The 16,884-nt window shown below is 37.6% G+C and overlaps 1 protein-coding gene across 1 annotated transcript; it reads right to left on the bottom strand.

Annotated features, from left to right (window-relative positions):
• Positions 1-4: 4 nt before the first annotated feature.
• Positions 5-16,884, bottom strand: LOC139987287 (dynein axonemal heavy chain 10-like). Its single transcript, XM_072003369.1, has 37 exons — positions 16,722-16,884; positions 16,463-16,626; positions 15,911-16,258; positions 15,389-15,780; positions 14,956-15,093; positions 14,688-14,878; positions 14,340-14,515; positions 13,754-14,007; positions 12,649-13,176; positions 12,143-12,301; positions 11,727-11,987; positions 11,342-11,596; positions 10,723-10,993; positions 10,219-10,496; positions 9,768-10,032; positions 9,472-9,686; positions 9,168-9,356; positions 8,919-9,110; positions 8,270-8,724; positions 7,922-8,117; positions 7,604-7,820; positions 7,098-7,410; positions 6,534-6,828; positions 5,818-6,278; positions 5,427-5,707; positions 5,210-5,364; positions 4,131-4,883; positions 3,585-3,923; positions 3,279-3,480; positions 3,054-3,196; positions 2,796-2,957; positions 2,148-2,451; positions 1,480-1,691; positions 1,118-1,285; positions 740-919; positions 418-564; positions 5-340 (listed from the first exon to the last, which is right to left on the bottom strand). Exons 1-37 carry the CDS (start codon positions 16,751-16,753, stop codon positions 194-196), a joined length of 9,438 nt encoding a protein of 3,145 aa, XP_071859470.1. The 5' UTR covers positions 16,754-16,884; the 3' UTR covers positions 5-193.

Raw genomic sequence — 16,884 nt, 5'->3', positions numbered from 1 at the left:
TGGTGTATGGGATATTTTAAATAAGAAAGAAAATATTACAACGTTACATAAATATAATGTGATGGTTTGATATTTTTAGAAAGATTTCTTTTAATATATTTAGAAAGATATTACTGTACATGGGATGTCTTTGTATATTACGTTTCTTATAAAATAATAAATATTACTGTAATCGTATATAACTCTTAGCCATTTAATCGGTATTTAACACTAAACAAACTCCTTGCAATACCCAGTGAGATATGTGTTCCGTGGTGGCGAGGTTTGCCTCGAAAACCAGACCTACCCCCATGGCGTTCCTTCGATTAGACGTAGTGTACACTGGCGTTCTGAAAGTATTCTATAATTCACAAAATTACACGTTAATTATTTAAAGAATTTCAATCAATTTTACGCAAATTAAAATCATTTCATTACCTGAAGTCTGAGTCTATGAGCTTCTACTGGAATGATGATGAGAATTGGTAATTCTTCTATCAGGATTTTTGGATGTGATCTTTTAAGACATTGTTCTTGTAGATCCCATCTAGCCCCTTCCAAATATAATCCACTCACGTAACAACCCTACGGTATTTAATTACTATTTATCTGTATAGTTTGGCAAAATTCAAATACCATTACTATAAATCAATCAAAATATCAATCGGAATGCTTATTAACGCTTCTCTATCTGTATTTCTATTCGTTCAATTTTTGAAAACGAAATCAGGATGGTGATGTATGATGAATTATTGGTTACCTGGTCGGGTCTTTCCTCTACCTTTTCAGGTCTTGTAAATGTCGATACTGCTGTGTATGTGAGAGAACGATCCAAAGACCAACTATTTCTGCGACAAGCCATTTGCACGAGAGCTGCTAAATAAGTTTCCGGGATGTGTAGCCCGGCTAACCAGAGAACTATAGGCTCGCTCGTCGTAGACTAAGAATTTTAGAAAAATCTATTAGAAACAGTTCTTCTAACTTTGGTACAAGATTTCAATATTTTATTTAATGTTGAAATCTTTTGCCAAGCGAATTTTATTTTCGACTGGATATTTAACGAAAAAGAAGAAGATAATTTTCAATGTTTTTGATAAATCAATAAATCGTGAAATCTATGCTGATTGTAATATCTCACCCAATTAGTGTACTGTTGTATCCTCTTCTCGAAATGTTCCATCCATCCACCAAGATTTTTCCTCGTGTCTGGCGCTAGTATGGCCCATTCTTGCGGCAATACGCCATTGTATAATGCCGCGGATATATTTTCGAGGGTCATGTCCATTCCAATTTCTCCAGCGATAGCCTAACCATATATAAATACAAAAAGATGCAATCCTTAAAAGATTATCAAAGGAAATCAGATTTAGCCTATCACAGGAGAAATTTCACTCTAGCGCGTTTCTTTTATTTCCGAAATCAATAAAGTCGTATACTCGTGGAAGCTTTGAAATGTTGAAAGTTGATTTACGCTTGTATGAGAGGGAAGGAAGTATAGACCTTTCTCAACTGCGTTAATGTCCTCTTCATTATTCTAATCAGCGTATTAAATCTCTCCAATTCTTGGAAAAGAACAATCGTGGTTGGAGTTATCGTTGGACCAAAATGTTTCCTCACTTTAACGAGATCGTACTCGACAGGAACTTTATTCAATATGTCTTTCGCAATGTTGTCAATAAATTCATCTTTACTTATTCCAACTCCACTGACTTCTAAATAGTAAAACAATGTTTCTCGTAATTCGGACGAAAAGAGAATTATTTGTAGACAGTTATTTGTAGAAAAAACTTACTCCTTTTACCCAGGCGTACTAAAGAGAAATACGTTTTTATAGCACGATATCAGAACGATAAATTGGAGAATTGGACAATTTGGAACGAAAGTTTATCAAATTTTTCAATTTTATAATATTAATGCAACTCGAACGTAGCTCATACAAAAATTTATCTTAATCGAAAGATCTACAATTTCATGATTCTGCTCTACGATAGGTAATTTACGTTGTAACATAAAGTAGGATTATTCGAGACATCTACAATATTCTTTTGCTCGCTCGAAAAGAAAAAGAAATAAAAAATGACAAAGCTTGTTTTTGTTATGAATCCTCCAATTATACAGACGACAAACCGATTAATCCCATTATCAAATTACCTTGGTTGCGTGCTTACCAGTTTGCGGTTGCAGTTCTATAAGATTGTTCCACATTTCTTTCGCAGCTTGAGTGAAGTAGCCAATTTCGGCATTTGGGTGCAGTCCAAAGACATCTGGACTGTTCGCCAGAGGTAATCCCTCGATGAACTCGAGATAATCTTCTAATTCGCCTTCCGGGGGGATCACGTAATCGACTTCCTCGTCGTGATAAAAGTGGAAGGGTTGGAAGCTGTCGAAAAGGAAATCTCCGAAGTATTCGTCCATGTAGGTTTCGGATACTCGACGATCGTAGCTGTCTATCACTCTTCCACCGTACATTACCTAAGTTTCGTAAAATTTAGAATTTCTTAGCTGAAGATTGGAGAAATAGATGTTTAGAGTAGCTTTTCGTAGACGATTACCTGAATTCGTATAAAATTCGAATTTTTGAATTTAATCATTGAGAAGTTGTAAAGAAGAAGTTGTACTTAAAATTGTCAAATGTTTCAAAGTTCGGCAAATATCTAAGAACTGCAGATTCTTTTACTCGAAAAGTTTTAAAATCCGTGTCATATTTGGAATGTTTTACGACAAGCGATAAAACAAGATAATCTCGCTTAAAACTAAACTACCTTTCTTAAATATCGTAAAAGACAAAGCTATGGCTAGTCATGCATAAAACGTACTTCTCCTATCAAATATTTCAAGCTGTTCCAAGGGAGCCTGGAATCTTTCGCTGTGAACGCCTTGGTCAAATAAGTGTTCAGAATAATACAGCATACATTGAAATCCGATTCATTGAAATCGTAATTTATATTCCAGCCAATCTTATCGTATCTCCTTCTCTCCTACCGAGCGTAATCAAACAGTCAATTCATCGTAATATACGAGGCTCCGCTCTTACTCGGTTAAGTAATACTTGGGTTAATTCTGGTCTGACTCACTTGAATAACCGCGTGATAGAAAGCTAATACGTAAATTAAATGTTTGTAGGCAGGATGTGCACAACTTTCAAGCATTCTAGGCCTGATTTTTAAATAAGTATTCTGGAGATTTAATTTCAATCCACTAGGTGGCTCTGTGACCACTAAAAACACAAATTGAACATTATTTCACAAAAGCTTATTTAAAGGAAGAAATGGCAAAGGATTTGTTTACTCTGAAGTAACCTTTCAAAGATTGCTGCAATATTCCGATAGGAAAAGTGGGAGTCGGGTCAGTCGTGAGCCACAACCGGAAATCGGGATGAGGTGTTCCAACCTCATCCAACAGTTTCTCTAGTTCTCTGGTGAAACTTAACAGTAAATGGCAATTTTGGAACATTAACCATTGTCCTCTAGACACTGCAACTTCTAACAACTCTATCGCAGTCTGAAACGTCAAATTGAAGAAAGCATGCATCAATTTTTCCCAAAGTTTAAAGAACTTCGATCCTACGGGGGTCAATTAAATAATTAACAAATTAAATAACCTACCTTCTCCTGGCCCTGTCCAAGGGACAAATATTTGAATCTCCCGCCTCCACAACCGTGTTTGTCTGCTAATTTCATTAGTTCCGAGGAAGGATCAGATCCAGGGCTTAGAATGAAAATAACAGGCATTGTAGGCGTGCTTTGTTCCAAGATTAATTCGAGACTAATATGGGGGGGTGTGATGTATTCTTTTCCCATAGTCTCGCTGATGTAATCGATCACACTCCGATAAACTCGATCGACGCGGAAACAGCGTATCAACATAAGCTTTTCGAAGGGTTTTAATTTGGCGGAGTAGTCCAGAGGAAAGTCCAGAGCCTCTGGGGCGTCCGTGTCGTACCACTGAAAGATTTTTATTTAATACCTACATGTTCTTTAAAATGGTAACGCTGAGTTTATTGCGTCTGAAATCAATTGGTAATATTAAAATTTTCATATTTAGTAGGAACGCGGTATTAATTACTCTGAGATTTTTTACGATTCTGTCGAATGACTCGATGAAAATTATAACAATAAACGTCCAAAGAAACAAGTTTGATCGCCACTTACAGCTTGCCAGTCATCCGCGTGTGAAGCCAGTTCGTCCGCGATGTTTCCAAACTTGTATGGAAAATCGTTACTCAGTTTCAACAAATCCGCCCATCCAGCAGCCGGTAACCATTCCGTAGGATTAATTTTTGGCGATTTTTCCAAAGTGATACTTCCTTTAATGAAAAAGTCCAATTCCCGTTGACTGACGTTCCCTATACTTTGCTCCAATTTCGTGCAAATTTGAAACGAGAACAACAATTTATGCCTTTCGAAAATTCCCGTACAACCATAGTCGTACACGTTCTTCGTCAGCATTGGGATAATATTCTGCAGACGACGTTGTAACGTTGGATCCGGTAGCGCTTTCCTCAGCGAATAAATGAACACCTCCACGTAGCTAATAAGAGAATACTGATACATCGGATTTACCATGGCCATGTCGGCCAAAACGAAGAACAATAACGCTCCTCTGTTTGCCACTGATCGATATCCATCTCGGAGCTTGTTCACGTCAGAAGCTGTCACTTCAGCTAGATATAACTTTCTCATTACTTCTGCAGCGCTAGATTTCGTGCTTTCCAGAGTTTCTATCAGCTCGATATTATCTAACATATTGCCTTTATTCGTAGCAATTTCGAGAAGTAAACTGTCTTCTAACTGTTTCAGGAGGTTCTTGTTCTCGCTGGTCTCGATGATCAAGCTTTCTCGTTGTTCCTCGATGTCTGGTCTCTCTGTTCGAACGACCACTGATAGTAGTTGATCCTCCAGTCCCTAGAATTTGATAGTTTCATTTCTTTAATTCTTTTATTTGTATACGTACAATTCCGTAGTAGTCAGATATTCGTTTTCTAGCAGAGATTCTTTTAAATCGTGGTAACCATCGTTTCATCTCGTACTCTTTTCAGCAAAGGTTCTTTTTTTATCAGACATTCTACTAGTCGTTTGAAAGGAGATTTTTCTAAGCTATCCGAACTATCGTTTCGCTTTAATTTAAGACGGATGGAAAGTACCATTCGTGAATAGAGCGAAGTATTTATTTAAATTTGTAATTATATTATAGGGATAATTGAAATGAAAGAAAAATGTTCAGAACGAACCCCTAAGGTCACCATGTAATTGATCACGGTGGTCTTGGCATATACAGCAGGATCGAATATGGGATTTGACATCTTCGTAGTGAGGTACATCCTGAATTTCGGATCATAATCCACTTCCTTGTCACCGAGGAGCACGAACATTCTACCTCCCACATCTGCAATAAAATTTTATGTCCCATATCCATTTATTTTTCAACATAAAATACACATGAAATACTTTGTATGTTCTTCGATAGGACGTTATCTAAAACAGGATCAATTTCATCGACGTCCTGAAATAGAACTGGAAGACCGTATTTTATTGCAAGCTCCACTTGCTTCAAAAAGTCTGAATCACTGAACGATAGGATCTTTAAATTCTTCTTCTGTTCTTTCTTCTTAATCCAGTTCAGAGCTTGTTGCTGAGGATCGATGCAAACAGGGAATCTCGATGCTCTCGTAGTTAGAATTCCGTTTTGCACGGATAGTTCATCAGGTGGTAGGCCCTCGGATGTCCATCTGAAATAAATCGTCTAATGAACTTTTTTATTATTTATAAAAATAAAAAGACGGCAGAAAAGAGTAGAATAAAAAATAACAAAAAGGCAGAATAACAGTATCTTGCTAACGTGCTAATTTCAACGTCATTGCTTAGCTCCGTCTGGATCTTGAACGTATCCGTGAATGGAATTCCTTTTTGCACTATACTGTTCCACCAGTCGTCGTATACCATCTGATTCCTATACTCGTAAGAAAATGGTCCACAATATGCGAGAAATCCAGCGGAAAGCAAACAATTGCCAGTAATTTTCTCTATCTGGCCATGTAGCGTCTCCAAATCTTTTTTCCACCGTTCATTTTCAGAAGACAATCCGCTAATTAATTTATCAGCAGCTATTAAACGCCTCTGAAGCAAGTCTGTCTCTTCTTGCAATTTTTGTCTTTCTTCCATAGCATTCTCATATTTTGTATTCAAATCGGCAATGGCTCTCTCAAGCCTCCTTAATTCTCGTTCTTCTCTTTCCAAGGCCTTTCGTGCTCGTTCCGATTCAGCTTCTAATTCCTTAACGCGTTCTATCTTTGGTTTCACCTGAGGAAATACGACGGATTCAACGTTGAGATAAAATTTTCACTTTTACTTTATGTCGTTCCACTCAAATTTGGAACTTCAGATATTAACTCTGTTTCACTAAAGTTGCGAGTTTCAGACATTTATTTCGCTTGTTCATTCTAATTTACAGTTTTCCTTTTCTCAAAATTCCGTGTTTCAGCTGTGCTTTGTTAGAATTACGCGTTAGAGAAATATATCTCGCTCCGAAAACACGTTGAAATTTAAATATCGTACCTCTCTGAAAACGGCGCAGTAATCCAGCACAGCGAGTACGAATCTGTATAATCCGTACCCAGCTTTGCTGATGTGCTGCATTTGATCCAATTTAGTAGTTTTCTTTAAATGAGCTTTGACTGTTTGTTGTTGTTTCAATGTGATTTTATCGCAGTTCATCTCTTGCAATTGTCGTAGAAATGCTGGGTCGCTCATCATTCCTTTTGCACCTTTCCAAGAAATGTCCTTTATGCCTCGCAGCATCGCCACGCATTCCGAAACAATTTGCACAGGTTCCGGCGGAGTTGCAAACGATCTAAAAATGTTTTTAATATTTTGTACACTTTTTACGCGTTTAATATTTTTCACATGTTTTTATGTTTATTTCCGTGTTCCAAGGAAATGAATTTCTGCTAGAAATTTTATTCGAGAGCTGTGTTTTCCCAAGGGAAATTAAAGTTAGTAACGACGTTTACTCAAGTTCCTCTAATGTTTTTGCAACAGTGCAAAACATTAAATTTCTGTTGTATCTTTTTTATACATATTTTTTGTATATTTGCAAAACAGAAAGAAAAGTTAACAAACCTTATTTCAGTAATGTCTGCTTTCTCGAGTTCCCCAAGGGCCGCTCTGGCTGCATCTAAGGCAGGTTGCGCGTCAGCCAACGCCTGTTTAGCTTCCGTTTCCTCCTTGTCGATAATCTTCCTCTGTTGTTCTATCGCTTGCCTTTCCTGCTCGCTCAGCTGTTTCTTTTCCATCGCAATATTCGTACTTTCTCCTATAGAAGCCAATAGTCGCTCGCAGTTTCTCGTCTGATCAGCTACTTTTACCCTTTGCACGGCCAGAATTTGATTTAACTCGTTCAAAGTCACCGAGGCTTCTGCGATCTTCTGCAGACCTTTAAAATTAAAAAAAAAAAAAAATACAATTTCACATTTTATTAAAATATTCCCTCGAAGATACTTTACGATGTAATTGCGATCAAATAATTTCTCCGACTATTTTGAGCGTCGATTTTTAATTTTTAAATTCAATCCTTCAGCGAACAGATAATAAACGCTGTGCAAAGGTTGAAAACCTTCGCTACGAACCTCCGGAAAGTCGATCACATTGTGAATTTATGTAATCCCTTGTTTCTACCAACAGATGCAGATAACTGTTTATAAAATCTAAGTAGTGTTTGGGAGTCACGTAATTTCTTCTTCGTAGTATCGCTTGAAATTCCACCGTGTAGTCGCAGACAGTCTTATGAGTGAACACCATATGTTCTACTAGGGCATCTCTGTAAGTTTGTGATACGTTTGGGTGCTGAAAAAGAATTGTACAATTCATACGTTCTAGATATTACGGTGGATCTTTTTGCATTTATGAATAAAAGATCGTTCAAAATTGACCAAACAATTACATACGTCTCTAAGAGTGACGTTAGCCACGGAAACTAAAGCTTGTTCAGGCCAAGGGAACATCCAGTCTATGGTGGTACTGCTCACCAGACCAGGATAACTTCGACATCTTGTCCTTAATAAATCTCCCGATGGACTCATCGACAACGCTATCCGTAAATTTTGAAGGCTGGTTTTCACGAAATATGACCATACACTTTCTCTGAAGCATAGCAAGAATACCTCTGTTATTTGTCTTTTCACTATCGAGAAGTCAAAGTAATTAATACGAAACTATTTCATTCTTTTCGTATTAATCTCTGTTCCATAAATTTTCTCGTCCAAGGAATTCGACTGGAAAAACTGAAAGCAAACCTGGTGATACCGAAGCCAGCATCTACAGCCTGATTTCTGCAAGAATTGACGATTTCGTCCTTATCTTCGTCCGTGAACAGCGCTGGTACGACACCAGTCATCAACATGTTGTTTACCAACTCCAGAAAACTTTCGTCGATGACATGAGCAGATGTAAATAAGAACACGATTCTCTGATTGTCTACGCCAACCTTGTTGTACAGTGTTTTCATATCATCGCGAAAAGAAGCTTCGTTGTAGCCTCGAGATAGATTAATTTCGAAAATTTGGAAGTTGGCTGCGTAAGCTGCTAATTTGATCACCGATTTCTTGCCACTTCCACCGATGCCAATTACCAAAACGTGCCCTCTGTGCATTCTGAGTGCACGGTGAACTCTAGTCAAGTGCTGGAGCGCATCGTTGAAGAGGACCATTTGCAAAGTTGTCACGCTTCTCTCGTTATAATCTTCGTAGATCTGAAAAGTCAATTTTGCGGAAAATAGTTTAATACAAGGTGGAGTGGAAATAATAGTACGACCGAAAGACGAGGTGATTTTCTGCGAAAACGTAAGCAACAAATGCGGTATAAAGCTTTTTTTTTGTATCTGCTTTCGCCCAAATAACAGTAAGTGTTCGAAATTTTTGTTTTCTACCAAGGAATGTTAATTACCTCTAGGAATAAACTGTAGACAGCCTCGTAGTCCAACAAATCTTCGTAGAATCGTGGTTCCCCCTCGTTAATGGCGTTTCTAAAATCACCAAATAGCAGAGGATCCCTCATTACATATTTGATAACGTCAGGCTCTTCCTCCCAGTGTTCTTCGATCTTCTCTTTCACGTATGTAGCTACGATACTCTCGTCCTACGATCGAATTCTAATTTACATACAAAGATTTCCTTTCTTTCCTCTATTACTTACGTCTTCGTTTATCAAACGATCGCATATAATTCTGGCGAACTCGTTCCTCCAGAGTCTAACGATCTGTTTCACTTTTGGAAGATAATCAGGATGGCTTTGAAGAAGCCCAGCCGTAATTCTCGACAAATCTCGCATATTAAAAATGTAATGGAATTTATTCGGTGTGGGTAATAATTCCGTAGTAACTCTCTGAAACAATAGGAAAGTGAGAAATTATGTCTGGTTAAATTCTAAGAATCGAGAAAGGAGCAGAGTGCTAGGAGATCGGTCAGTGTAAGTTAGTCTTTCGTTAAAGGTGAAATACCTGATAGAGGTCCAGAGTAATTTGCACCAGGGTTTCTGCAATTGCTTGCACTTCCTCTGAAAATGTTTGCAAGTGTCCGCTCAGTATGCTTGTGTAAATGTAACAAAGCGTCTCATTTGCCGGAAATATAACGTTATAGACGGAGAACATGGAGATGAATCTTGGATCCACTTCGTTCCTTCCTCCGCCAGGCTTTCCCATTGCCGCTAAATAACCTTGTAAAATAATAAACCCTTCATAATCCGAATTTTAAATCCATATCACGTTGAAAGAGAAAACTCGATAAATCAACTTACACATATCTTTCATGTACATTAATGAAAGGTCCTTTCCACGATCGTAGAATCCTCCCTTTTCGAATAAAAATTTGAGAAGCGCGATAGGTTGCTGGGTACCATAAGTGTCCACCAGTGGCATATTCATGTCGTCGATGAAGAGTAACAACTTTTTACCAGGAGGTGGTCCGTAAGTTTCCCTCGTTCTCTTTTCCACGACAGCCTCTATATTTTTTTGCACGTCCATCGAAGTTGTCCTCGATGAGAAATTGATGAGAAGTTGATTCTAATGGAAATAGCATCAAAGATCGGGGAAGTGAAACGACAAGGCAATACATATATATACTTGATATTGGATTTTTTACGATAAATTTCTTCTTTTCTCCATATTGTTTCTTTCGCGTTAAATTGATTAATTTTTTGCCGATTTTTTTATTCGTTTTTAAATCCTACGTATAAAACTAAAACTTACGTATTTCTCGATGCTCAGATTTCGAAGAAATTCTTGAATTATAGCGGTTTTCGAAGTACCAGTTTCGCCAACTAAAAGAGCTGGCCGATCTCGTTCGTTCATCATGTTAACGAACCACGTAGTTCTTAGAGTGTCTATGGTAGGAACCAAAATATCGGAGAAATGTTTTTGTCTGTCATGGACATAATTAGGGACCAGAGCTCTCCATGGGATCCATATATTCTTTTCCAAATCCAAGAAATAATCGTACAACAATTTCTCCGTCACGGGTATGTATCCTAGTGATAATTCGAGAATTTATTCATTTTGTATTTATTTATTTTAGTTAAACGGAAAAGATGATAAATTGCGATGGCATCGAGTTCAACGTGTCTTAGATTGTCCAATGAATTCTCTGCTCGTTTTTCATAGTTTCAAACAAATTGCCATGAATTTGAACACAAATTGACTGGCTGACGATGGATATGTATAGAAATAAAAATATCCTTAGTTTCCGAAACTCACGCACAGTAGCTCGTTTTTCAACGGTATCTTGGACAAGCATGAATCCAGAAGTTCTCTTTATGTAATCGTCAAAGTCAGGCCTGTTCTCAATCACCAGGGAGGCTCCCAAGGACCAGTAGCAAGCTTGAATGTACATCGCCTCGAGAATTTCCCCTCTGGAGAATAACACTTCTGCCCTTATTTCTTCCTCTTCCTCGGTCTTGGTAGTAGGAGTTGACCGAGTATCCATAATAGCGAGGAGACCGTCGAATACGTAACAAAGTTGTATTACCTGAACGAAAGACGCTCGCTAGTAATTCTATACTTGAATTTTGACATAATTTGAAGTAATCAGGCGAAGAAATTATAGATCGTCAATGTGAATCAGATAGGAAACTTTTGGATAAAGAATTAGGAAATTGTAGCAAATTTTAAGTTAAATTTTTTGAAATTATTCGGAACGATTCTTTGGTTCTATTTTCGAATACTACATATTCTTAAAGTCCATTAATACTCGATCTTGAATCGTACAAATTCTTTCCCTGATAAGTTACAAATGGCTAGATCACAGTTTCTTTTTCGACATTCTGCATTCACATAAAAGGACGAATTAATTAGCGTATAAAAGTTTAATTGCTACCATGTTCAGTCCGGTTTGTGGTATGATCATCTTAAGCGGTGTAACTTGTTGTAACCCGAGCATTCCTTCTATAATGAGAGCTATCCCGCCGTGCACGTATTTCTCGCACATTCCGATCAGTATCTCCTGGTCCGATTCGCTCTTGCTCCGTATCCATTTGTCCATGTAAGGCTGATAACCCAAGTTTTTTGGGTCTACGTACACCATGCCGGCTCTGGATACAGTCGCTGGCGAGGCGTACTGCAGGTCGCCTACCTTTTATAAAAAAAACTTCAGTGAAAATCGTTATTCAGCCAACCAACGAGTTCTCTCTTTCTGTATCCTATTTAATTCAAATCGTGTCACGTAAAAGTAATACACGATCGACCGATTTAGTTACAATTACCTCGAACAGTAGACTACAATGATTCTGCATCTTGATTCTTTCTTGATTGGCCAGAGTCAATAATTTGTTATCGTCCATCACGGAATTCATATTCTCGATCCATTGTGGATCTACGTCACCGTCGAACAAAATATATTTTTTCTCATCCTTGTTCGAGTTCAATGGTCGGTTCACTTCCCGAAAAATACAACTCAGGAGACCGTCTGTCCAATCGCGTGTCGCTGGATCCAACACACCATAAAGTTCGTTCACGGTGCACGCCTGAGTACAATTTTATTTATTACGTAGAAAATAAAAGATTAAGTGTGTCGATCTTGATCCTGAACATATCACGGACTTGTACAAATTGCATATTTCTATTACGCGTTGGTGTTATGATTGTGAGCATCGAGGAGTTAATTATAGCGATGCAGTACCTTTGGATTTAAAATGTAGAGTTTGGTAGGTTTGTCGAGACGAGTTTGAGCTTTGCAAAGAGTTTCGATCACGACGGTCTTCCCGCCTCCTGTCGGTCCAACCACCATTGTCGAGTGTCTAGTCATCATTACTTCGTATAGTTGCACCACTTTGTCAATCTGTGTAGTTGGGACACTTTCATGAATTTTGTTATTCGCTATATTAATTTGCAATTGGAATATTTACGATACTGATGGAATAATACGCTCCATGATAATTTTTAGGAAGACGATTGTAAGTGTACAATGATTTATATCTATATCTATGTATATCGAGAACTTTTTATTTTTTTATTTTCAAACCATGTATCTTTGCATATAGCAGATCGTTTTCTTTGTTCGATTATATAAAATACTCTTTTAGCCATCAAACGATATGAAAATCATGAAATCGACAAATATAAATTTATTACTTTTCTTTCTCGCGTGCTTTTCAAATGAAATTGTTTTAAAGCAAAAAATACTACCTGCTCAGACAAGATAATATATCGTTGCTCCGCCAGTACTTGATTAACAGCGTTGTTAAAATCAGGATAATGAACTCTCGGACAGTCAAGGTCTGGGAAGAGGTCAGCGATTAATCCCAGAAACAATGGGACGTCGTCGAAAATAAATTTCGGCAAATTCATGTCTCGAAGCGCCCTCATGAGTACCACGTCTTCAGCCAGGTCACCGGAAGTCCTCTTCAGGTGGCCGGCCATATTGAGCACGGATTTGAGTGCTCTCAGACCGAAGTCGTAGTGGTTCTGCTTGCTCAGTTGTTCGCGTGCCAATTTGTACAGAACAGTCATCTTCTTGGCTAGAACTTTGGCGGTCAAGAAGCCGGAGCTGAACAGCTTTATCTGGCAAATCAGCTCGTTATCCGGAACTATGCACACCACTGGCCTGAACAGCGCTTTCACCGATTCCGGAAGTTCCGTTCGACCCGCGTACCCTGGATTCATTGTGATGAATATGCCCACTTTCGAGTCGAGCACTATGTCTTGCCCCTCGAACTGCGGTTGCACAGAGTGGTTAAATTTAATTAGACGTAAATTTGGTTTATTGGTACTGGTGACGAGAGATAACAACGAAAGGATACTGATAAATATCGAAATACAGAGTGATGAAATTTTTAGACTGTGACTAATCGAGTTTGATGTACGCGCTAATCTACATACCGTTGTAATCATTGCGTTAAATAGAGGCATATCGATTCAATAAATTTAATTCGATTTATCTCTCGTGTCGTGGGACACGCGCCACGAGTAAAAGATACCGGACAAACTTATTATTTGTTATCAATTTTTTATAGAAATATTCAAGACAAATTATTGTTCGAATGTACTTGTCATACGTATCGTTGGATTTATCTCGAAATGTGACATAAAATAGCGACAGTAAAAACATGCGATTCAATTAAAAAAATTAAATCGATATTGATACGTTAGAGAGAATAAGATGATTTATTGTACATGAATTATACGTAAAAAGATAGATACATGATGGAAACAGCGAGCTTTTTAAAATACTTAAAATACTTGATAAGAAGTTTCGGAGAAGTTGCACTATCGTTCCTTTATATTTTCTTACCATAAATCTTGATGCTTTTGCCATCAAAGCGGAGCGTATAGTTTGAAGCTGAGTAGAGATAACCGATAGGACAGAAATATCGATGCGATTAAATTCGTCGAAGCAACCCCATACTCCGCACTGTGCCAGGCCACTCAGTGTGTTTCCTATCGCCACATAATCCATCCCTTCACCGCAATTTGTGACGATGCACAGTAATCCTAACGCCTTCGCCAAGTCTTTCGTGGTCTCCGTTTTTCCCGTTCCAGCAGGACCTGAGGAAATAAAAAAACATCTACACTCTTGGTACATTTTAAAGTAAATACCAATATGTACTTGATTCCCCATTCTTACTAGAAAAAATTAAATGTTAGTAATAATAATAATTATATCTACGAGGTAAAAATTTGAGAAGTTAGATCAAAATTATTAACAACCCCTAAGAAATAATTTCGTAAGTAGATATTTTTAGAAGTCACCGTGTCTTCTAGAATATATCTGAGAGAATTTTTCAAAGTCTTTCACTTCGAGTTCTATTTTCTGAATTATTAGTGACTAATTAATTAATTTTCAACTATATTTTCCAATCTTAATGTTATCGCTGTACCTGCAGGAGCTCCACCCAGGTGCATCGAGAGAGCTTGTGTGATAGTCAAGTATATCCTGTCTGTCAAAGGTGTAACAACGAGTCTTCCATTGAGTCCCATGTACTCGTAGCCGTATTCGAATATTCCTGTGCACTGGTACATCCAAACATTATCCAGATCGTGAATCCAGTAAAACCTTTGCAGGAAATTTATACTTACGTATGAAATGTATCGTATCTCTTTTCTGATACGCGATAAGAATTTACACGGATATTAAGCGTCGTAATTAGTACTTAATAAGAACAGAGAAAATAGAAAAGATAACGAATAAAAATAAATAAGAAAAATAGGAACGAATAAGAAGGAACCTTAATTGACTTTCCCACTCGAATTCCGAAGGATCCATGATACTGTCTCTGACGAAACCTTCCACGATATCTCTCATATGAACATCGAGAGTTAATACCATGTCAAATTTTTTTCTGTCATTGTTCGTCAACGTATCACCACCCATCAGTGTTACCACTTCGTTTAGTTGATTGTTCAGTTGCTTCAAATACTGTAAACGAGACGATCGATGTATCCGAGTCTTCCATATACGGGAATCTTATTAATTTAATTCAAAGAGAAGCGTACATCTTTCATTGCACGCATCTGTCCTTGAGACATTTTCTCGAACACGTTCTCCACCTCCGCTGTCCACCATATTTGATCAGCCACCAGGATCATCATTCCTTGGAAGTCTAGCATCCATTGTGTCCTAGGTCTTCTGACCTGGAGGATTCCATTTGATTTTCTTAAATCGACGATACAAATGGTAATTGTATCATGGTACACCTCGTGGATTTCAATAATTTTGTAATATCGATAGCATTAAATAATACGGAATTTAATGTACTTGGGTGTGATTAATTAGTACGTGAATACCATAATAAATACAAGCGTGTATAAATACTTTAAGTAGCTACTGTATAGCTGTAACTTAGTTTTCATTTTAGAGAAGTAGCAATCTTGGTACAAGTATAAAAATTCCTAATTTCCTGTAGTAAATCCGCTGAAGTAGACTCACCTTCCCATAATTGTAGATAGCCTTTTTCGTCAAGAATCGGTTCGATCTTTTCATCTCTTCCAATGCAAGCACCATCCATTCTTCGATTTTCCCTTCGGCTAGAACCACGTTTCTGAAGTCCATTACCTCTTTCTCGCAAGAGATCAAGCCAGTGGCTATCACGCGTTCGGTATTGTTTATTTCGAAACGGAATTTGTCCAAATTATCGAACATCTTGCCCACGTGTTCTTGAATGGCGATGGGTTCGCCGCTCCCAAGGATACTCAGCAGATCGTCGTCACTGAGGAAAGTGAATCGCGGGAAAACTGCTCGTTTGCTGTTCAAGTAATTTGTCAGCGACTTCTGACATTTGTCCAGTGCAAGAATCATCGATTCGAACTCTTCCTGTCTGCCTGGATCACGGATATAATTTATTTAAACTAATTGTTTTAAAGCGTTGTTATGTTAAATCTAATTATAATTAATCCAAGCAGTTTGTTTCAAAATTATAAAACAATTCAAATCAATTTCCCCTAATTTTACCTTTAATCGTGCAACATTGGAGAACGTTCAGCCTCTTCGACGTGTCTGTCATAATTTTCTTAAAAGATTTGTCAATTTCGTCGAATTTCTTCGCTTCGTCTGGCAATTGGAGTCTTATGTCACCGCCTACGAAAATGCCCTCGAGGTATAGCCATTTTTTCTGCAGTTGCACCCATAATTCGATAACTTCGGAGATCGTGTGCATCGTGACTTCCCAGTGTTGCACAGTACTGAGAAAAGGGCCGATGAATTGAGAGGCTGCCATGCCATTCACGTTCATCATATTGTCCTCTAGAATCTGATTTAATTCGTCTATTGGTCCTAAAATGAATCCTCGATCCTCGGTACCTAAAAATCGTGCATTTCGTATCATTTCATTCAAATTTAGTGCTCATTTATTTATTTTAATTTAGTCCTTATCCTCGAAGTTTCGTACAAAGCACGATTTTTTGTCGATCTCTTTTTCAATTTTCTTTTTTTAATTTTCTTACTTTATTTGCTTTTCTAATATCACTCACTATAATATTGAAAGCAAAGATTTACAAAGCATACCTTTGTAATGTTTCAGTATAGTAAATTCCATGTTTTTCCAGATTTCAGCCAAATCTTTTAAACCTCTTTCTATGGCGAGCTCTTTCACGGCATTCGTCACGATTTCTTTGGCTATTTCTTGGTATTTTCCTAATTCCATAGCGAACATGTTCTTCAGAGTGAATCTTAAACGTAAATACGCAAATTAAAGTTTTAAATTACGAGCCAACAGTGACCAAAAATTCCCTTCGATCGGAAACATCATTGGGGATGAACTCACCCTTTCAGTATCTCTATTTCTTTTTCCCCCATGTTTTAAAAGATTCACATATATTTTATCAAAAACACTAGGTCTTGTGTTACTATGAACAGTTAGAAAAACAAAAATTCTGTAAAAAAACGAATTAAGCGTCGCTTTAAGCTTCTTTACAACACAAATTTCA

The sequence above is a fragment of the Bombus fervidus genome, chromosome 5, assembly GCF_041682495.2.
Source record: "Bombus fervidus isolate BK054 chromosome 5, iyBomFerv1, whole genome shotgun sequence".
NCBI classification, from domain to species: domain Eukaryota; kingdom Metazoa; phylum Arthropoda; class Insecta; order Hymenoptera; family Apidae; genus Bombus; species Bombus fervidus.
Note: the sequence above shows the minus strand (reverse complement) of the source record. Positions and strands in the feature narration are given on the sequence as shown.

Coding starts and splice junctions, on each gene's coding strand:
- LOC139987287 (XM_072003369.1), bottom strand. CDS start 16,753: ATGGGGGAAAAAGAAATAGAGATACTGAAAGG. Junction 14,516..14,687: donor GAGTGGGAAAGTCAATTAAG/GTTCCTTCTTAT, acceptor TTTCCTGCAAAG/GTTTTACTGGATTCACGATC. Junction 1,286..1,479: donor CATTAACGCAGTTGAGAAAG/GTCTATACTTCC, acceptor ATATATGGTTAG/GCTATCGCTGGAGAAATTGG.